This window comes from Xenopus laevis, chromosome 7S (genome assembly GCF_017654675.1).
Source record: "Xenopus laevis strain J_2021 chromosome 7S, Xenopus_laevis_v10.1, whole genome shotgun sequence".
Lineage (NCBI taxonomy): Eukaryota > Metazoa > Chordata > Amphibia > Anura > Pipidae > Xenopus > Xenopus laevis.
Window position 1 is genome coordinate 99,064,813 of NC_054384.1, and position 23,442 is coordinate 99,088,254.

General features: G+C 41.5%; 1 protein-coding gene across 6 annotated transcripts; it reads left to right on the forward strand.

The window, feature by feature from the left end:
- The first annotated feature begins 875 nt into the window (after nt 1–875).
- Nucleotides 876–21,098, forward strand: nucb1.S (nucleobindin 1 S homeolog). 6 transcript variants are annotated; one of them, XM_018226886.2, is made up of 13 exons: nt 876–996; nt 6,365–6,479; nt 7,382–7,489; nt 9,239–9,371; nt 9,643–9,746; nt 11,621–11,806; nt 12,115–12,205; nt 13,168–13,226; nt 13,482–13,574; nt 15,326–15,415; nt 17,340–17,510; nt 18,550–18,664; nt 19,758–21,098. In XM_018226886.2, the coding sequence occupies exons 2-13, from the start codon at nt 6,369–6,371 to the stop codon at nt 19,916–19,918; spliced, it is 1,422 nt and encodes a 473-aa protein (XP_018082375.1). In that variant the 5' UTR covers nt 876–996; nt 6,365–6,368; the 3' UTR covers nt 19,919–21,098.
- The last annotated feature ends 2,344 nt before the right edge of the window (nt 21,099–23,442 follow it).

The following is a 23,442-nucleotide window of genomic DNA, read 5'->3' on the forward strand; positions in this document are numbered from 1 at the left end:
TTATTTCTGAATCAGTCTCAGTGGGACTTGGCTTTTACTATTTAGTGCTGTTCTTAGATCTTCCAGGGAGCTGTTATCTTGTGTTAGGGAGCTGCTATCTCTTTACCTTTCCATTATTCTGTTGTTAGGCTGCTGGGGGGGGGGGAAGGGAGGGGGTGATATCACTCCAACTTGCAGTACAGCAGTAAATAATGATTGAAGTTTATCAGAGCACAAGTCACATGACTGGGGGCAGCTTGGAAACTGACAATATGTCTAGCCCCATGTCAGATTTCAAAATTAAATATAACAAAATCTGTTTGCTCTTTTGAAAAATGGATTTCAGTGCAGAATTCTGCAGGAGCAGCACTATCAACTGATGTGTTTTGAGAAAAACATGTTTTCCCATGACAGCATCCCTTTAAGAAATACGGGAGACTGGGGTACAGATCCCAAAGTCTGGTAACTATCGACTTCTACACAAGTCAGTCCCATTGCATGCTGTGAATTGTAGTCTTACATTAAACTTGGCAATTGGCAAATTGTTAAACAAATACTACATTACCCAACATGCATTGGGAGACAGGCTTGGCACAAAGCACAAACCCAAAAAGTAGCCCGTATCTACCCTGGCTGGTTTGTATTTTCAAAACCCACCTGGGCTTTAAATCAGTAGCCCAATTTGGTTGGAAAACAGCCAACCTGGCTTATTAGTTCTTCTCAATGCCCTCTCATATTTGACACTAAGTTCCGCCCCACCACGTGCCAGCCAATTAGAACCCGCAGAGTGCATCCTTTGTGACCGGCTCTGCCAAAACGGAATTAAATGTGAGCCCTCCCCCTCTGGTTCGTGATTGGTCTACAATCATGAGTCTGCGGGTTCCTATTGGCTGCGATACATGCTGGGGTGGGGAATGGGGCCAGATTCAGATCGGAGGAAAACAGAAGCTGTACTGAGTAACACTAAGGGAACACAGCTCGGGTTCTACGGAAGAGGATCACCACTGGATACCGCGGGTAGGCTGTAGGACGCCTGACACCGGAAGACACCTGACTGAAGGATCGTAAACGCATGGAATAGAGAGTAGGCGTGGCGATTCGTTTTTGTGGGCAGTGTTTATTCGTGTCGCGTGTGAGTGACGTCATATGCCGGAAGGCTGTCGTGGAAGGTTCTGAGTAGTGACTGCGTTGTATCGAAGCAGTAGCCGGAGGAAGTTGTGTGACAGAGGGACAGTGAGGTAGGGCGGGTGACACCTGGGGTAGAGGGGATGCTGAAGGCTTTCGGGTGGTTCTGGTAGATTTCCAGTAAATGGAGGCAAGAAGCAGGTACTGGGGGGGCACTAGTCCTGCCTGTAGGACAGGTGTCTGTACTGTGGGGCTGCTCTGGACTGAGGTGCTGCTTTATAGTAACAAGGCACTGTAATGATTGACAGGTGCCACTGACTGACCGGAGTGCATCATGGGAGACAGGTTTCAGTGACTGGAATTTCCATTCATTAAAATGTGCGGTGGGCGGAGTTATACCATAGAAATGAATGTGATGTTCGGGGAGTGGAGTAAGGTGCTTATGTCCCCGAGTTGTGTCATTACTGCCTTTAATTCGAGAAGCTTCAGCGCTTTCCTTGTGGCCATTTATTTTCTATACACATAAACTAACATTAACTCTTTGTGCCACCCAGATGAGAAAGCCAGAGGCACTAGGGTTTGTTTGTATAGGGTTACGGAAAGCATTTTAGGACATCCTCATGGGAAATTTCTCTACTGCATGTGATCTCCTAAAGCAGAGCAATGCAGCATCTCTTGCTTTTTCTCTCTCCCATGTTGAAAGACTGCAGTCACAACTCCGTCCTGGGTCCTCGGTCCTACCTACTCAGCCATCAGCTCTTCCTCCTCAGCCCTCCCTCCTCAAGCATCAGTACAAACTCTCTCCCTCCTCAGCCCTTGCTACAAACACTCTCCATCCTCAGCCCTCCCTCCTCAGCTGTCCGCTCTCCATCCTCAGCCATCATCCCTCCCTCCTCGGTCCTAAGTACAAAAGCTCTCCCTCCTCAGCCTTTGGTACAAACGCTCTCCCGCCTCAGCCTTCGGTACAAATGATCTCCCGCCTCAGCCTTCGGTACAAATGCTCTCCCTCCCTCCTCAGCCTTCAGTACAAATGCTCTCCCTCCTCAGCCTTCGGTACAAACGCTCTCCCTCCTCAGCCTTCGGTACAAACGCTCTCCCTCCTCAGCCTTCGGTACAAACGCTCTCCCTCCTCAGCCTTCGGTACAAACGCTCTCCCTCCTCAGCCTTCGGTACAAACGCTCTCCCTCCTCAGCCTTCGGTACAAACACTCTCCCTCCTCAGCCTTCGGTACAAACGCTCTCCCTCCTCAGCCTTCGGTACAAACGCTCTCCCTCCTCAGCCTTCGGTACAAACGCTCTCCCTGCTCAGCCTTCGGTACAAACGCTCTCCCTCCTCAGCCTTCGGTACAAACGCTCTCCCTCCTCAGCCTTCGGTACAAACGCTCTCCCTCCTCAGCCTTCGGTACAAACGCTCTCCCTCCTCAGCCTTCGGTACAAACGCTCTCCCTCCTCAGCCTTCGGTACAAACGCTCTCCCTCCTCAGCCTTCGTTGAAAGACTGCAGTCACACCTCCGTCCTGGGTCCTCGGTCCTACCTACTCAGCCATCAGCTCTTCCTCCTCAGCCCTCCCTCCTCAAGCATCAGTACAAACTCTCTCCCTCCTCAGCCCTTGCTACAAACACTCTCCATCCTCAGCCCTCCCTCCTCAGCTGTCCGCTCTCCATCCTCAGCCATCATCCCTCCCTCCTCGGTCCTAAGTACAAAAGCTCTCCCTCCTCAGCCTTTGGTACAAACGCTCTCCCTCCTCAGCCTTTGGTACAAACGCTCTCCCTCCTCAGCCTTTGGTACAAACGCTCTCCCGCCTCAGCCTTCGGTACAAATGATCTCCCGCCTCAGCCTTCGGTACAAATGCTCTCCCTCCCTCCTCAGCCTTCAGTACAAATGCTCTCCCTCCTCAGCCTTCGGTACAAACGCTCTCCCTCCTCAGCCTTCGGTACAAACGCTCTCCCTCCTCAGCCTTCGGTACAAACGCTCTCCCTCCTCAGCCTTCGGTACAAACGCTCTCCCTCCTCAGCCTTCGGTACAAACGCTCTCCCTCCTCAGCCTTCGGTACAAACGCTCTCCCTCCTTAGCCTTCTGTACAAACGCTCTCCCTCCTCAGCCTTCGGTACAAACGCTCTCCCTCCTTAGCCTTCTGTACAAACGCTCTCCCTCCTTAGCCTTTGGTACAAATGCTCTCCCTCCTCAGCCTTCGGTACAAACGCTCTCCCTCCTCAGCCTTCGGTACAAACGCTCTCCCTCCTCAGCCTTCGGTACAAACGCTCTCCCTCCTCAGCCTTCGGTACAAACGCTCTCCCTCCTCAGCCTTCTGTACAAACGCTCTCCCTACTCAGCCTTCGGTACAAACGCTCTCCCTCCTCAGCCTTCGGTACAAACGCTCTCCCTCCTCAGCCTTCGGTACAAACGCTCTCCCTCCTCAGCCTTCGGTACAAACGCTCTCCCTCCTCAGCCTTCGGTACAAACGCTCTCCCTCCTCAGCCTTCGGTACAAACGCTCTCCCTCCTCAGCCTTCGGTACAAACGCTCTCCCTCCTCAGCCTTCGGTACAAACGCTCTCCTTCCTCAGCCTTTGGTACAAGCGCTCTCCACCCTGAGCCCTCCCTCCTCATATCAGCCGTCAGCTTTCCCTCCTTGGTCTTTAGTAAAAACCCTCTCCCTCCTCAGCCCTCGGTACAAACGCACTCCATCCTCAGCCCTCCCTCCTGGCTTAGGAGCTGAGGTCTGAGGCGGGAGGGAGGGCTGAGGATGGGAGAGCGTTTGTGCTGAGGACCGAGGAGGGAGGGCTGAGGAATGAGCCACAAGGGGGGAGATTGGAACAGCACGGAGGTGTGACTGCAGCCTCTTAGGATCAGTGAATACAATAAGAGGCAGATCTGCATACTTCTTCGTTAGGAAAAGCGCTCGCAGCAGGAGCGTCTATTATTCTGATGATGTCCTAAAATGCGTTCCATATAGGTTTCCTAACAATGTTCCCTCATTGCACTCACACATATTATTAATCAACTGTTAAGTCTGAAGATTCTCATTTCTTGTGTGACCAGTATTAAAGAATTGTGGGGCAGCTCTGTCTGGAGGGCCATTACTTGTCAACTCTTGAGTAAAGGGGGCGGCTATAAATCGACTTAGTATGATATAGATATTGATATTAGGAGACAACTTTCAATTCGTTTTTATGTTATGAGGTTTTTCAGTTATTCAGCTTTTTGTTCAGCAGCTCCCCAGTTTGGTATTTCAGCAGCTATCAGGTTGCTAGGGTCCTATTTGACCTAGCAACCAGGCAGTTGTTTGAAGGAGAGACTGGAAGAAGAATAGGCAAAGTACTGAATAGGAAAATAAGTAATAAAAAGTAACTAAAGGTGTAGCTATGCAGAGCAATTGTTTCTGTCTGCCCCATTTGAAAGCAGCAGAGGTAGAAGGCAAACAAAATATAAGAAATACATAATGAAGACCAATTGCAAAGTTGCCAGTAACAGGACATTTTATAACATACAAAAAGTTAACATAACGTCTTTAAAAAAGGCAAAGCTGTACAACATGTTATATTTCTATAATGGCAAATAGAATCTATTCCTTTACAGTGTTTGGATACTTGAGAAATTTGGCTTTTTAGAGCAGTTGCACTTGTAGTTTATGAGTGTTGTGGTCCTGGGCGATTAATGGTTGTGCTTGATATCTCCTCTTAGTGATTTTGGCTTGTCATTTGCCTTGATAAAGCATATGCAAACACGCATACTTCTGCTATTTTATATTTATTGAAGAATCTTTCACCTTTTTAATTATTTAACTAACGGCAGAACTTTATTAGTACAGTGGCCATATGAATGCGCATTCATTTCTCCTGATCTCATTTTAGTGTAAGACACTGGAGAGTTGTTGTTTTTAGTGAAGTCAGTTCTCCAACCAACAGATAGCTAAATGTAATATACCAGACCACAGTCCTCAGTGTCCAGCCTTCTCCTCCGTGTTGTGTCCCAGGGCTTTCAAAAAGATTTCTTAAAACTAGATTAAGCCTGTCCGAGACATGTGTATTGGGTTTACAGAAAGGCCTTGAGTATCTTATATGTAACATCCTTTTTTGTTCACTCACAGGAAAGCAGATTGTGATAAAACATTGCCTCATTTGTACTTCAGACTTGTTTGCAGCGGGTTATATTTTAACTTATATGTAGTGTTATTAGAGCTGCCACCCATCTCAAAGAGCTAATAGTTAGCCATTAGTAAAGCATTAGTCATTCATACAGCTTACTGGTCATATACTGCACATGAATCACATCATTATGAACATGTCTTTTTTTCTATTTAAAAAATTAAATATGGGATACAGTATATTGCCAACAAATCGCCTGTGGAGCTATTGCACCTAATTAAATCAAGCAGCGAGATATTATTATAGTTTATAGCATATGAGATGAGTGTTGGTTTGTCCTGCTGATAATGCTGTATCTTGTGTATTTTATTTTTTATATATATGTGTGTGTATATATATATATATATATATATATATATATATATATATATATATATTATAATACAAACACCTGCACTCTGTCCTCTTTTTTCTCCAGTCCGGGTGCTCGGTCAAAGTCTTTATATATGCATAGAATGGACCAGCACACCGTTTTCTTCAATCAAACGTGTTTATTCAATACACACTGTGCATCCTATATATATATATATATAGTCCCGCAGTACCAGCTCTCTGATCATATATATATATATATGTATGTATATGTATATATATATATATATATATATATATATGTGTAGGTTAGTGGTATCCTGCCTCACTGGTACACAGTAGGAAGACTGGAGATCCACATCTTTTGTGTATACATGTACCATACAGAAATTACCGTGTTTGTTATTACTATTGTCTGTCCCTGAGCCATCAGATATTGTAATACAAGTATGGGACCTGTTATCCAGAATGCTGGGGTTTTCCGGATAACAGATCTTTCTGTAATTTGGATCTTCATACCTTAAGTCTACTAGAAAATCTTGTTAACATTAAATAAACTGATTTTTCTTCCAATAAGGATCAATTATATCTTAGTTTAGATCACGTACAAGGTACTACAAAGAAAAAAGGAAATCATTTTTAAACATTTGTATTATTTCATTATAGTGGAGTCTATGGGAGACGGCCTTTTGGTAATTCGGAGCTTTCTGGATAATGGATACCTGGATAACGGATACCATAGCGGTTATTACAATAGGTGCAGTGCAGAGCCTTTACAGGAGTCTTGTGTTCTTGTTTCCCAGCAGGATGAAGATCTGTACACTTCTCTTTTTTTCCTTCCTGGGATTAGGACTGACAGTCCCCATCGAACGAGCCACTCCAAAAAAGGAAGAAGAGCCCCCACCTCCGGAACAAACAGTGAGTTCCTGTTATAACCCATTAATTTATTACAATTAACTATTAGTAGTCCTCTTCTCATGCAGTGTTGCAATGCCTTTGCTGTTACGATTTATTAAAAGAGATTAAAAGCTTCTACAGTAGACCGTGAGGTTTTTAAACAAAGTTTATTGAACGTTTGCCAGCGAAGTGACTAGACTGGTTTAGGTTCAGTTGCAAATAATCCGGGATATGTCACATGGTTTAAAGGCAATTTTAGAGCTTTAGCTGTCTGAATATAAAGCTTGGCCTTGGTTCTTAAAGGGGACATCTACCCATTGTATGATTTAATGTAGAATATTTCATAATGCTCTTCTCTTGCAATAATGTGAATTATAATTCTACATTTCATGATATTGACCGTTTTTACAATGGTACAATTATCCCCCTGCTGTTTGTCCTGGGTGAAGGACAGGCAGATGCTTAATTTACTGAAGCAAGGAACATCCCTTGACATTTCCCAGCTCAGTTCTATCATTCTTGTCACACTGAGCAATAGAAATAAGCGAGTAAGCGCCCTTATAGGATGCTTAATTGAAATAGATTATTTGCTATTCTGCCCAGGCTGTAGAGAAAGCTGTGGATGTGCTCAGATTGCATCATCATGATTTTAGCAATGTATAAACTAATAATTCATAAAAATGTAAATGGCAGAAATACTGAGAGCATGCTGTGCAATTTTACATTGTTACCCCTTTAATATGCATACCGCCATTGATATTTCTATATCTTCACGTTTATTTTTAACTCTGGGCCTACTAGGTAGACCTAAGTTTTGTGTGTCATTTTTTCAATACGTTAAAGATAAATTACAAAGTGTTAATGATGATTTTGGCAGTGTTACGTTGCTATAAATATAACTGTATTTTGATTGATTGTGGCAGGACACAGGGCTGTACTATGACAGATACCTGCGGGAGGTTATTGATGTGCTGGAGACAGACGGACATTTCAGGGAGAAGCTCCAAGCAGCAAATGCTGATGACATCAAGGTAAAATGTGTATTGCATTGTAAGTGTTTATTATTATTATCCATTTGTGCATGAGCAAATGCCACTGGCTATGAGCATAAAGGTAAACCTGCCTTAGTATTTTTACATAGTTACAAAATTAAATTGGGTTGAAAAAAGACATCAAGTTTAAACCCTCCAAATAAAACTCAGCATCCATACACACAACCCTCCATACCTTCACATAAATTATATAAACCCATATCTATGCTAACTATAGCATTTACAGGGTTATGTAATAAAAGGCACTAAGTTTGCCCAGGAGCAGTAACCCATAGCAACCAATCAGCAGGCAGCATTTACTGGTCACCTGTTTAAAAGCAAACATCTTATTGGTTGATATGGGTTACTGCTCCTCTGCAAACTTAGTGCCTTTTATTACATATGGGGGTTAGTATCACAATAGCCTTTGATATTATGTCTGTCCAAGAAATCATCCAAGCCATTCTTATAGTCATTAACTGAATCAGCATCACAACATCACCCGGCAGTGCATTCCACAACCTCACTGTCCTGACTGTGAAGAACCCCCTACGTTGCTTCAAATGAAAGTTCTTTTCTTCTAGTCTGAAGGGGAGGCCTCTGGTACGGTGATCCACTTTATGGGTAAAAAGGTCCCCTGCTATTTGTCTATAATGTCCTCTAATGTACTTGTAAAGCGTAGAAGTGCCTTTGTTCCAGAGAAAACAACCCCAACCTTGACAGTCTAATTTGTCTTCCATCCCTCTAACCAGTTTAGTTGCACTTAGTATCTGTACTCTCTTAAGGACTTTAAAACTGCACTGCATACTCCAGATGAGGCCTATCCAGGGACCTATAAAGAGGCATAATTATGTTTTCATCCCTTGTTTATGCCCTTTTTTGTGCAACACAGAACTTTATTTGCTTTAGTGGCCACAGAGTGACACTGCCCAGAATTAAACAATTTATCTACAAAAAACGCTAGATCCTTCTCCGTTAAGGAATCTCCCAACACTCTGCCATTTAGGGTAAGGCCAGGCGAGGAAATTCGGGGAGATTTTTGTTGCCTGGCGACTTATCGCCACGTCTTTTGCACGACTATCTCCCCGAACTGCCTCAGCGTCTTTTCCCCATTGGCTACAGCGCAAAATCGCCTGCGCTAATGCACACGCGGTGATGCGTTTTCAATAGTCGCCCAAAATTGCCTCAACTTTGGGCGACTATTGAAATTGCATCGCTGCGTGTGCATTAGCACAGGCGATTTTGCACTGTAGTCTATGGGGAAAAGACGCTGAGGCAGTTCGGGGAGATAGTCGCGCAAAAGACGTGGCGATAAGTAGCCAGGCGACAAAATCTCCCCGAATCTCCTCCTCTGGCCTTACCCTTAGTGTATAACGTGCATTTATATTAATTTTGCCAAAGTGCATAACCTGCATTTATCAACATTGAACCTCATTTTCCAGTTTGCTGCCCAGTTTTCCAGTTTAGACAAATCACTTTGCAAAGTGGCAGCATCCTGCATGGAACCTATAGTTCTGCAAAATTTTGTATCATCTGCACAAATAGAAACAGTACTTTCAATGCCCACCTCCAGGTCATTAATAAACGAGTTGAAAAGCAAAGGACCTAGTACAGAGCCCTGCGGTACTCCACTTACAACATTGGTCCAATTAGAAATCTGAATTAAATCTAATAGTTCGACAGGATCCAACAACCTTTGACTTTTCTAAATTATCTTACTTTTCCTGACCCTTCTTATTTCCCCTGCAGAGTGGCAAACTCAGCAAGGAGCTGGACTTCGTGAGTCACAATGTGAGGACCAAGCTGGATGAGCTGAAGCGGCAGGAGGTGTCCAGGCTACGCATGCTGATAAAAGCCAAAATGGACGCAACAATGGAAGAAAGTGAGAGCAATGTGGATAGTGCAGAGGGGCTTTAGAGACAGACATATGACACTGTATGCATAGGCATTAGAATCAGTGATTGTGAAAAATAATGATTTTATTTGTTGGTATGACTGTACACAAGGTTTGCAAGTAGTAGTTTAGTAGTTAAATGTTTGGCTTAAAGTTGTTTGCATGTTCTAATAATGTCCAAACAGCAAAATCATCTGTGTAGTGTTACTGTAAACGCTCATTGCTTTATGGCAGACTATAATTGACCCGTGTTCCTTAGATGTCCAGATTGACCACATGTCTTTACTGAAGCAATTTGAGCACCTGGACCCCCAGAATCAACACACCTTTGAAGCCCGTGATCTAGAACTCCTGATTCAGGCAGTAAGTGATTATTTTTAGTTTATGTGAGTTCTGGCCCTTTTGCTAAGCTTTGGAGACATCTGCTAACTTATATCAATAAAAATGGGAGAATGCAGTATAAAACCTGATATCCTGACCCAAAGACAATGCTTGATAGGAAATTGCAGTCTTACCGCTCACTCAGTTTATAGTTTTTTTTTTTTCACACATACAGGTACTTTAAGCTCAGGTCCCTGACATAAACCAAGAGCAGACTGAGCATGTGCAGTATTTTGGCAAGATAAAAGATGGAGAGCTACAGTCTTTGGGTTTGGGAACCCCGCTTAATTCTTTGGAGTATTGTTTATCATTGGCTGAGCTTTCAAAGTAGCAACTTACTTTTAATATATAACATGCCTTATGGAAACTAGTATTTAAGCAGTGACATAAAGTTTATTGGATTAACAGAAAATATGCAATATGCATCATAGACAGGTGCATAAATTTGGGCACCCCGACAGAGATATTACATCAATACTTAGTTGCGCCTCCTTTTGCAAATGTAACGGCCTCTAGATGCCTCCAATAGCCTTTGATGAGTGTCTGGATTCTGGATGGCGGTATTTTTGACCATTCCTCCATACAAAATCTCTCCAGTTCAGTTTAATTTGATGGCTGCCGAGCATGGACAGTCTGCTTCAAATCATCCCATAGATTTTCAATGATTTTCAAGTCGGGGGACTGTGATGGCCATTCCAGAATATTGTACTTCTCCCTCTGCATAAATGCCTTTGTAGATTTCGAAGTGTGTTTAGGGTAGTTGTCTTTTTGGAATGTCCAACCCCTGCGTAACTTCAACTTTGTGACTGATGCTTGAACATTATCCTGAAGAATTTGTTGATATTGGGTTGAATTCATCAGACCCTCGACTTTAACAAGGGCCCCAGTCCCTGAACTAGCCACACAGCCCCACAGCATAATGGAACCTCCACCAAATTTGACAGTAGGTGTTTTTCTTGGAATGCGGTGTTCTTCTTCCGCCATGCAAAGTGCTTTTTGTTATGACCAAATAACTACATTTTTGTCTCATCAGTCCAAAGCACTTTGTTCCAAAATGACTGTGGCTTCTCTAAATGAGCTTTTGCATACAACAAGCGACTCTGTTTGTGGCGTGAGTGCAGAAACAACTTCTTTCTCATCACCCTGCCATACAAATACCTTTTCTCGTGATTGGACACACCTGCCTATGAAGTTCAAGGCTTAACAGGCTAATCCAACCAATGTGGTGTTGCCAGTAATCCGTATTGAGCAGTTACATGCATTCAAATTAGCAAAATTACAAGGGTACCCACATTTTTGCACAGCCAGTTTTTCATGTTTGATTTAATTTCATACAACTGAATACTGCTTCACTAGAAATCTTTGTTCAGAAAACACCCCAGTACTCAGATGTTCCTGGGAAATGAAAGACATACCACTGTTATCTTTTTTTATTGAAAGTGGAGTCAATTATGCAGGCCAAACTTTTTCATATGACTGTAGTGTGGGCAGCTTCAGAGGCATGGATCTTTATTTCTTTAGAGCTTTGGCTGCTTTGGGCTGGTACAAATACCCAAAACACATGGCCAATCATTTCTAGACATATTTTAGGCTTTAGTTCCCCCTTTAAATCTGTTTGCTGGTTTCTCCTTTTAAAAGAGACCAAAGTGTTGATGTGTTCTTTGTGCGCCAAATGCACAAAAATCCTGTTCTGTCTTTACTACAGTTTAATTTATTTTTCTTGTTGAGTGAAGTTATGCTCATTGAAAGCCTTTTCCAGTGTGTAATTGTTTTGTTAAGCTCCAGGATAATCAATGACATTACTGCCTTTATATTACAGTAAAAAAACACTTTCATTTTGTTTTTTTCTCAACAAGGCCACAAAAGATCTTGAAAACTACGATGCTGCTCGCCATGAGGAATTCAAACGCTATGAGATGATGAAGGAACACGAGAGGCGAGAATATCTCAAGTCATTGGATGAGGAGAAAAGGAAAATGGAGGAAGCCCATTATGAGGAGATGAAAAAGAAACACCGAGAGCACCCTAAAGTCAATGTCCCTGTAAGCATTCTTGTTGGCTTTCCAAGCCTCATGTGTTTATAACCATATTACTATAGCTGTGAGCGGGTGTGATTTCATTATTGGAATGCTCAGATTAGATTGTACTTCAACTACAGTTTGTAGTGTGAAAAAATTCACAACAATTTTATATCAGGCTTATTTTATGTCTGGAAAGATTAGGGACGCAGACAGCTGAAGGTCCTAGGACTGTTCCTGTCCATTGTCTTCCTATTGTTGCATAAGAGACAGGAATTATCAGTGAAGAGGCTTATCAGGTCAAATAACAACACTTCTGATTTTCTCACTAGGGAAGCATGGATCAGTTGAAAGAAGTATGGGAAGAAACTGATGGATTGGATCCTAACGAATTCAACCCTAAGACATTTTTTAAATTACATGGTAAGGAAAATAATTTATACCATTCCCAGAAAGCACCATGTTTTCCACAGAGGTATGGGATCAGCCGTATTCAAGCTGGTTGTGCACATTATTTTGGTGTACTGTGAACCATGTGGACAAAAGTAGCTAACCGCTACCAGCTAAGACTTTTAAGGGGTTATTTATTAAAGTCCGAATGGCAAGAAGTCAAAATATTTTTTCATGATTTATTATACCCGGAGGATGGATAAAGTCCAAATTAGAAAATTCAGCATCTCAGACCTGCCAAGGTTTTATATAAGTCAATGGGAGAAATCCCAAAGATATCCTGATCTGTGCTGGGTTTCGTGCAAAAATCCGAAGATTTTGTGGTTCCAAAAAAAAATCAGTTTTTGGGCGGAAAATCCACAAAATTCGTACTATTTGAATTTTCGTACGATTTTCATATTTTTTTTGCGTTTTTTCCCACACTGGAATTTTTCGGGAAAATGTATTAATAAATAAGAGGAAATAACCTGTGCATAATTGGTCGGAGTCTATTTCAGAAAATAATGAGCTAAATTTGGATTTTGATAAATAACCCCTTAATGTCAAAGGTCCTGAATAATAATATATTTACTTGTGTTGCTCTTTTAAGCAGTATATGAATCCATCCACTTAAAGAGAATCAGAACCACCACACAGTGGCTTTACATCCATATGTTTTTAGTAGCAGCATGAAAATGCATACCCTGTCCGATACAGGGGTTATTTATAAACATTGGGCAAATTTGCACCTGGATAGTGATCGATAGCAGCCAATCAGATTCATGCTTTCATTGTTCTACTTGCAGCTGGCTGAGAAAAGATAACCACTGATCGGTTGCTATGGGATACTGCCCAGGTGCAAATTTGCCCAGTGTTTATAAATGACCCCCAGAGTCTTTCTTGCCAAAAAATGTTTTTATGTAAAATCCTGTTTTCTGAATCCCTTTGTTGTACAGATACAAATGGTGATGGAGTCTTGGATGAGCAGGAACTTGAAGCTCTGTTTACCAAGGAGGTAAGGCATCATTCTCGGTTCTGTTCGTATTTCTAAACTGCATTTTTCTTTATGGGGAGAAGGAGTACAACTTTGTTTTGATGCAAATGCAAAATTTCCATCTAACTAAACACCAAAGGGTGTGTAAAAGAAACCTGTAAAGTGTATACATATGCCTGCAGGAATGAGTTAATCAATTTGTTTTTTTTTTTATTTGCACTTTACTGTTTTAGGGGATGTATGCTCTGACTTATCAGCTGCCACTTTGTTTTTTAGTTAGAGAAAGTGTATGACCCAAAGAATGAAGAGGACGACATGGTGGAAATGGAAGAAGAAAGGTTGCGTATGAGAGAGCATGTCATGAAAAATGTAAGCAACAATAGCTGGAAATATTTTTTCTTTAACAGCCCATAACTCGTTTCTTTGTTTATTATATAATGGTAATATTCTTTTGACAATTTGTATTAATGAGTACCACCTCTTATGGCTAACGGAGCATGCAGGCCTTCCTGATCTGCACATAATAGCAATTAAAGGGGTTGTTCACCTTCCAAACACCTTTTTTTCCAGTTGTTTTCAAATCACCATCTTCTTTCAATTGCTTTCCATCTTTTATTTATCACCGGTTTCCCTAAAGTTTAATGTTCGGGTCTCTTGTGTTTCAGTTTGGCACCTCAGTCATCCAGGAGCACCTGAACTGTTACAAATTGCTACATTTAGTTGACACAATTAGTTGATACATTTCTCAACCGTATCTGGGAAATATTAGCAAGTATTGTATCAATTCTAAGAGTCGGCTTTAAAGGGGGAACTCTGGCTTCAAACCAGAATTTGATTAAAAGGCCCACATAACACCGAAACCCCTAATATACCTTTCACCGTTATCGGTTTCTTCAAAAAGTATAAATAAATGCCATTTTCTAAGCTGAAATCCATCTGTTTAACAGTTTTTCTCTTTCTGCATCATTTGAAATCCTGGCAGGGAAGGAGGGACTAAAACACGTTACAAATTGTAACAACTTCTCCACAGCTTACAGGCAGCATGCAGGAACTACATAACCCACAATGCACTGCACTGTGATGTTCATTTCCTTATTGAAATCACATGTGCAGGGAATTGTGGGGATTGGAGGATACAGGCTAACGACAGCTGGCTGCTGATACAATGTAACAGTAGTCAGTCAGCTCAACAAAGTAGTCAGAAAGATCAGCAGAAGAGCAGGGGACTAGGTTAAAGGAAATGTGAGAAACAATTAAAAATCATGAAAAGGCTGCATATTTTTTAATTGATGTATATTGCAAAGTTGCATGAAATTGTGTTTACTTTTCAAAAAGCTTAAGTTGCGTTTTTGTGGAGTTCCCCTTTAATGAAACTCGGGGATTCTACTCAGCAAGGACAAAGATAACAAATGTGGCAACTAAATGTATCAATTTAGAACAGTTAAAGAGTCGGCGACCCCCCCCCTCCCAGAGTTGCTTTAGAAGGTGAAAAATGAAACTTTACACTTCAATATTAGAAAAATGGTCACAAATAAAAAATAGAAAGTAATTGGAAAAAGTCTTTATTTCTGGTGAATGATCTGAAACAAGTTTTGAAGGTGAACAACCCCTTTAATAGCAACTGCTGTGGCTTTTAAATATGTTGTGCACTTATAGCACTTGGGGGTAGTGCAGTAGCATTATTATTATTATTATTTTTTTATTTATTAATATGTTGTAAAAAAAAATTGGGGTGGAAGGTATTTGAACACCATGCTTAAGTGTTAGTTTTGAATCAATTAACTATGTAACTATATAAAAATCAGCTTGTTGGTGACTATTGCATCTTTTAGGGCAGGACTCAATGATGCGTTTTGACCTGACACTTCGCAATGCGACTAAACGCATGCCACGTGTCGGATGTTTTACTGAAAAGGGAAGTTTGTTGGATAAAAGGTTGTTTCATTTTAGTTATAGATGGGTCGTCCTTATAATACTAAAATCCTGTTCTTATCTAGGAAAAGGACAAAACTGTGGGAAATGTTATCCCCATAAAGTGAAGGACATTCATTCATACATAAAGGTGACATTAGACCAAATAATGCCACAATACATGAATTGATAATTGGTCTTTGTTTCAGGTGGATACAAACCAGGATCGCTTGGTTACTCTTGATGAGTTCTTAAAATCTACTGAAAGAAAGGAATTTAATGAAGCTGATGGATGGGAGGTGAGAGTTTTAGTTTTCTGTCAATAGCCTGGTGTATAGAAAGCTTTATTGTTGAACATTTGGATGCTGCATCGCTGACAGAATACCAGAAACAAACACTATAGAACTACATTCTTTTTAAATGAATGGGGAAAAGTGTTATCTTAACAACATGATGTTCCCAGAGCAGCCACAGCCATTTAATTGGTGGTTAATGTGAAGCAATGGCCACGTGGTGGAACTGACATTAGCCTGCAGAATCTAATGCCATTGGATAACATGTATTTTGGCCATATTGGTGCAACCCCATTACACACACAGAAAAATGGTCAGGCAGATCAGTTTTTTTGTAACCCTGGTTCAGTATCCAGTTCACCCCGATGAGCAGATTTTCCTTATTGAAAATACTTTGACAGTGCAGCATTTTATGCACAGTACATTCAGATCTGTATTGATAATAAGGTTTATCCTGTCTACACCAGAATACACACTCCTATTAACTAAACACCCTAGTCTAGAGATAAGTACAGTTGTGTTCAGAATAATATCAGTTTGACATCACTAACCTGATCACTCACTGTTTTTGGTAGAAATTACTCACATTTACTAGTAGGTGTAGTAGAGTAATAGAAAACCAGCAGTCATGACATGCTGCTGATTCTGTATCATTGGACCATTTACTGAGGTTCCAAATAATAACAGTGTTCAAAATAATAATAGCTTGTTCCAAATAATATCAGTGTGGAGTTAAATTAGTGAGCTCATTCATTCTGTGAAAAAACAGGTGTCAATTATGACCCTTACTTAAGGAACGAAGGAGCAAATATTATGCTGCTGGTTATAGTGTATTTCTCTATAAAAATCTGATTAAAATGGATTGTTCCAGACATTGTTGGATGCCAAATGTTCGTGGCCAAGTATTGTACTTCAACAGTAATTAATAGTGATGGGCGAATTTATTCACCAGGCATGGATTTGCAGCAAATTTCCGGATTCCACCAACAGTGAATGTTTTTGCGAAACTGCCGCGAAAATTCGCTATGACAAAAAAATTGACGCTCGTCAAAATTATTCAGACGCCCCTTGACTTTAATGTACTTGGACAAAGAGTCGCGCATATAACAATTGTCGCTCGTGTTAAAAGTGTGACGCACCAAAATAATTTTGACGCCCATTGACTTTCGATGCGTTTGCGAATTTTCCACCGTTTCATGAATTTTTCTGAAGTTTTCCGAATTTCTTGGCAAAGCAAAACGGGACAGATTCGCCCATCACTAGTAATTAACCTTTTTTTTCTCTTAAAAGCTTTGCGCTGTATGTGATACAAGGAAGCCACTAGGCCTCACTAGGTTTGCAGGTGAGTGAAAGCGAAAGTTCATCCTTTGATAAATACGCCTTTCAAAATCCCATAGAAATTAATAGAGAGTGGCGGAATTTCAATCTAGAGGACTGTGGTGATCTCTAAAGCTCCCCATAGATGCGACGATTCTTCTTGCCGAACGACTGATTTTAGTGAAGCCCGACCAATCCTTCGAAATTATCGTGCGGTTAGTGGGATTCGAACGATCGTACATCTTACGATTTTTCGGCCGACATCTGTCAGGAAATTGATCGGCCAGGTCAAAAAATCTTTGTCGGTCCCAGTGCAATCTATCTATGTTTGCAGGGCCAAGCAGGCAGCTCCCCTTTGTTTTCCTGGCAAATTTTTCTTTTTAGTTGATGGTCAATTCGTATGATCGCACGATCATTCTGAGAAGATCGTGGTCTCACAATCAGGATCTGATCTTATAAAAATCTCCACATCTATGGCCAGCTTAACTTCACTCTTTGATAACTATACCCCATTGCCTTAGAATATCAGATCAAGTAAGCTGGGTCGTCTTATGACCCTATATCGGGTATTTGTGTTGACTTGTGCATAAATGCAATTGCGGTCATTTTCCAGACAGTCGATGAAACACAAATTTACACAGAAGAAGAGCTGCGCAGATTTGAGCAAGAGCTTTCTGCTCAGGAATCTGCATTGAACCAGCGGGCTGAGGAACTTCGCAAAGAACACGAACAGTTACAGCAACAGCAGATAGAGCTAAATGCTCAGAAAAAGGAATACCATCAGGTACAGTGACCACTACTTTGGCAAAATAAAATGGGGCACAGTTGGAACATTTAGGGGCAGATTTATCAAGGGTAGAATAGCCGATTCGAATTTATTCGATGATAATTCGAAAATGAGATTTATCATGGAAAAAACCTGCCGAGTTCATGTATAAGTCAATGGCAGAGGTCCGTTGAGGCATTTGGAGATGTTAATTGCCTTCCTGAAATTCAAGGTTTTTTTCAGGAGAAATATTTGATTTGTACGAATCGAATATGAATCGAATTTTCGGGTCGGAACCATTCGATCGAATATTAGACATTCAATTTTTTCTTAAATAATCTCCCAGTCGAATTGTTAATATATTTGAATTTTAAAAACTCACATGAATTTGAAATTTGACCTTGAAATTGATAAATGGGCCTCTTAGTAGGTTGTAACCCTTCACAACTGATTGCCGTAATTTAGGTGGTGATGTTGAAGCAACCTGGATATCTGGCGTGGTATCATCAGGATGCAAAGTAGAGTTAGGAGCCACACACACACTGATGAATGTAAGTAATTTATTATCGCCAGAGGGTTGTCCTTTTGCTGCACACTCTGTGGCCGTAATAAGTAACACCGTTTACCGAAGTTGCTTCACTAGGAAACTTCAGATGACCTCGGAAAGCCGAAGCGATCTGAGTGCCGTCCTGCCAGAGATTTACATTTACATTACACGGGAAGGCATTTCAGAAAGATAAGTCGCCCAAAGAAGAGGAGATTTGTCGCCGGGTGACTAATCTCCCTAAATAGCAGCGTGTGCCACCACCCTTAAAGTAATGAAAATATCATGTAGTGCTGCCCTGCACTGGTAAAACTGACGTTCATCAGCATGTGTGAGGCTCTTAATTCTGCTTCGTATCACAGTTGGAACATTTTCCAAGTGAAAGAATCAGTAGGTATATAAATTACTGCACAGGAGCCACAAATAAACCCATTCCCAACAAGATGCTGCTCTGAGACCCACAAACTTCGTTTTTGTCTGCTCTGATTATCTAATGCTCTTACTTTTCTTCAGGCTGTTCTGCAAATGGAACAGAAAAAAGCCCAACAGACAGGAGCTGAGGCTGCTGCTGGTCCAAATGGAGAGCTGAAGTTTCAGCCTGAAGCACCCCATGCAGAATCCGAAAATGGTAAGACTCCTCAGAAAGAAAAAATCCCACATATTGGTTCCCAGGCTGTAGACCAGCAGCAAAAATCTGCATCTTCTGCAATAGCCAGGTTAAGGTTGGTGTCCAACAGGTAACCGCCTAAAAAAAATCATCCTTAAAGGGATACTGTCATGGGACAGTATCTGTTATCAGTGAAGAATTGTACCCCCCCCTCCAGCCTAACAACAGAACAATGGGAAGGTAACCAGATAGCAGCTCCCTAACACAACATAACAACTGCCTGGTAGATCTAAGAACAGCACTCAATGGTAAAAATCAGGTCCCACTGCGGCACATTCAGTTACATTGAGTAGGAGAAACAACAGCCTGCCAGAAAGCAGTTCCATCCTAAAGTGCTGGCTCTTTCTGAAAGCACATGACCAGGCAAAATGACCTGAGATGCACCTACACACCAATATTATAACTAAATAAATACACTTGCTGGTTCAGGAATTAAATTTTATATTGTAGAGTGAATGATTTTCAGTGTAAACAGTGTCATTTAGAAATAAAAATTACATCATAAAAATCATGACAGAATCATCTGACACCCAACTGCTGAATGAAGACAGAATGAAAAGAAACAGATGCTGAGAGAGGGATAGTGAAGATAAACTTGATTATTTCAGAAACAATACAGATTTTTTTAATTGATTGTATTTAGAAAGTTTCTTATTTCACTATGAGTAAGTGTATGTTACATTTTCGTGATAGTTCCCCTTTAATCTGAGGATCAAGTACAGGGGTCCCCAACCTTTTTTACTCGTGAGACACATTTAAATGTAAAAAAGAGCTGGAGAGCAACACAAGCATGAAAATGTGCATGGGATGTCAAATAAGGGCTGTGATTGTTTGGTAGCCCCTATATGGCCTGGTAGCCTACAAGAGGCTCTGTTTAGCAGTACATCTTGTTTTTATGCAACCAAAAATTGCATCTAAGCCAGCAATTCAAAAATTAGCATCTGCTTAGAGGCCACGAGGAGCAACATCCAAGGGGTTGGTGAGCAACATGTTGCTGACGAGCTACTGGTTGGGGACCACTGTTTAAGTATATTACATCTGCTTATTTGTACAGCTAAAGCAGTGGAAGAGCAACCCAAGCCAGTAGAACAGCAACAGAAGACAGAAGTTCATCCTGGAGCCCCAGGTGAGGCAGACCACCAAGTAGGACAGAAGGAGCCTGAGGTACCTCACAGCCAAGGACAAGACCAGCAAGCTCATCCTGGTCAATCATAGGGGAAACCCCAAAGAGGACAGTGTATGGAGGCAGAGACCAGGCCAATCTCTAAACGCTGAGAAGATCCTTTTTGCTCGGCCTGCTGCCCTCCTGAAACTGAAAGTTAAGGGACGTGCAATCAACCTCTGGGTAAATACTGTACATCAGGGCTAAACACTCACATGTTAAAAAAAATAAAAATTAGGAATTAAAATGAAAGCAAATGTGGGACCATTGGTCACTTGAACCCATGTAAAGCACTTTTTGCTATCATGGATTTTTGATGATGTGATGTTATTGGCAAATGCTGGTATAAAGCTGTAACCCTAATGTACCATCTCCTCTAGTACAGCAAGACTGACTTATATACCAACATGGTACAATCTTATTCTATTGCAGTAGCCACTAACAAGCAGACTAGACCAGGAAAAGCTGATTGGTTAGTGCACCTGTGTTACTGCATAAGCTCTACAATGTTGTGCATCACTCTTCTAACAATCCCATTACACTGTAAGAGGGACGGGCCTTTTTATGATGTCGGCCTTCTGATTCAGAGATTTCAATCTTGGGGCCGCAAGCTGTTGTTACACTATTACTCCCAGCATGCCATCTGCCTTCAGTAGTGATGGACGAATCCGTCCCGAATTCGCGAAACCGCAAAAAAATTGTGAAACGTGTTGGTCAAAATAATTTTTAAGCATGACAATTTTGACATGAGCGACAATTTTTTTTAAGTGCGACTCTTTTGTCCAAATGCATTAAAGTCAATGGGCGTCCGAATTTTCGCCACTGCTTTGCAAAAACATTTGTGGTGAAATGTGAAAATTCACCGCAAATCCATGCCCAGAGATACCCATTGGGGACTGGACTTTAACAATTGCATTGAGTTGACATCACCGTTTTATTAACTTTTCTTACACCTTGGAATAAAAGGCAACTCAAAGTACAACATTGATATACTCGCTCTCTCCCCCTCCCGCTCTCTTTTTTTCTTTCTTTCTCTCTCTTTCTTTCTCTCTTTTTCTCTTTCTTTCTCTCTTTTTTTCTCTCTCTCTTGCTGTAATTAGGAAGAGGAGATGGTACATGGGTTCAGGATTTGTTCCCTTTAATTTGTTCCTGTATTCCTTTTATGTCATGTCTTTTTTTTAAATGCCCCCAGTGTTGTTTTTAAGTTTTATTAAAGGGAAATTGTATTGAAAATTGAGTGTTTCTCACATTATATTTTTTGTTTGTGTTCCATCTGTATCAGGCCATTAATCTTACTAGCCACAGGCAATCCCTGGACAAATGACATTGAGTGAAGCCTTAAGGTGGCCATAGACGTAGAGATCCGCTCGTTTGTCGATGTCCACATTGAAGTGGGCGATATCGGGCTTATCCAGTCGTGGGCCCTAGGGCCCAACGATCGGATCATAATGCATTCGATATGGAAGATCACCCAGTGTAGATCAATATATCTTTGGGACTTCTCCCATTAACTTATAAGCAACCTCGGCAGGTCTCAGATGCCGGATTTTTGGATTCAGAGTTTTTCCATCCTTGAGGTACCCCAAGTGTCCTCTTAATTAAGATTATCTAGCCGTTGTATCCCAAGTGTCCTCTGAATTAAGATTATCTAGCCGTTGTATCCCAAATGCCATCTGAATTAAGCTTATCTAGCCATTGTACCCCAAGTGTCTTCTGAATTAATCTTACCTGAGGAACATGGAGATAAGGTGGTAGTCAAATGTATTATCAGGGTACCCCACAGGCTAGTACAAAACAAATCCAATTCCCACATATCTCACCTTCATGCTCTTTACACTGTGAGTTGGCCATATAGTGTAGCTTATTAAACACCATGTTTCACGTACACTTGAAATCCATAGTATACGTCTAATATCTACTTGGTACTGAGGATAACAGCACAGCCCCAACCGATAATACTGCCAACATGATCAACACCTAAAGGTTCAAAAAAGATGTTTTGGTTTTTTTTTTGGGAATAGTTGCCAGTCTGTATTGGGCAATATTACCCCAGTTCCCAAGACACCACATATATATGCTTTACAAAAATTATAAACCGAATCTCAAAGTCCATAAAAAATCTAGTTTTTATTAGATTCTGATAATAAAATAATTTACATACTGCCCCTTCAATGGTCCACCTTACGCTTTCGGACTTGCCGGTTCTTAATCACCTATGATTAAGTACCGGCAGGTATGAAACGCATAAGGTGGACCGTTAAGGGCTCAACGCCTAAAGGTGGCTATATATGGGCCAATAAAAGCTGCCGACAGACCTAGTTGGCAGCTTATTGGCCGTGTGTAGGGCCCCCTGAAGCGCTTCCCCAATAGATATCTGGCTGAAAGTTGGCTAGATGTTGGAGAGGGCTAATAATCCTGTTGACTGCACCAAATGAGCGGATCTCTCCCCAATATGCCCACCTTGAGGTAGGCAATATCAGACTGATCCAATCTTGGGCCCTAAATCATAATGAAAGGAATACGGGCGGTCGGGTCGCAGGACTGCATCAACGAACAAATGTGGTCCGCGATCTGACCGCCCATATTCCTTTCATTAGGATTATGATCTAGGGCCCAGGATTGGATCAGCCCGATATTGCCTACCTCAAGGTGGGCATATTGGGGAGAGATCTGCCCATTTGGTGCAGTCGCCAAACAAGCAGATCTCTATGGATGGCCACCTTTACTTTTCTGTGCCAAAAGGATCATTTTTTTTCTAGAGGAGATTGTGCAGCAAGGGCTCCTAAAGATAAAAAGATTACACAAGGGACTTGTTTGAATTTTGTGCTTCTGTGCCATGAGAATGAAGTCCTCAAACCACCTTCAAGATATGGTGAAAGTGGCCTGAGATTGTAGCGCTCTGATCAAGAGTAGGACCTGCCATTTTAAGTACACAGAGGCCCAAACAGCCCCAATTCATAGGGGCACATTTACTTAGGGTCGAATATCGAGGGTTAATTAACCCTCGATATTAGACTATCGAAGTTAAATCCTTCTTCTAATATTGAAGTCGAAGGATTTACCGCTATTCGTTCAATCAAAGGAATAATCGTTCTATCAAGCGATTAAATCCTTCGAATCAAACGATTCAAAGGATTTTAATCCATCGATTGAACGAAATTCCTTAGATCAGAAATTTGTTAGGAAGCCTATGGGGACCTTCCTAACATTGATGTTCGGTAGGTTTTAGTTGGCGAAGTAGGGGGTCAAAGAGACAATACTTCGACTATCGAATAGTCGAACGATTTTTAGTTTGAATCGTTCGATTCAAAGTCGTGGTCGAAGTAGCCAAAAAAAAGTTCCAAATTCGAAGTATTTTTTCTTCTATTCCTTCACTCGAGCTAAGTAAATGTGCCCCATAGTGAGCGTCCATGGCATCTTTCAGCACCCCCTCTGGCATTTGCCAGAATTCACAGATTGCCAGTCCTGCTCTAATCAAGTAACAGTAACCCTAATCTGACCAAGAGCAACCCTGATGGAAACGGTCTGTTTGGACGTGGAATAAAAGGTTTAGCAATGTGTTTATTGTGTGCAGTAG

What these genes read in the sequence shown, in the direction of transcription:
- nucb1.S (XM_018226886.2), top strand. Translation starts at nt 6,369, where the DNA reads ATGAAGATCTGTACACTTCTCTTTTTTTCCTTCCTGGGATTAGGACTG. An exon ending in CCCCACCTCCGGAACAAACA is followed by an intron (nt 6,480 to 7,381) that starts GTGAGTTCCTGT and finishes TGATTGTGGCAG; the next exon opens with GACACAGGGCTGTACTATGA. An exon ending in GGACGCAACAATGGAAGAAA is followed by an intron (nt 9,372 to 9,642) that starts GTGAGAGCAATG and finishes CGTGTTCCTTAG; the next exon opens with ATGTCCAGATTGACCACATG.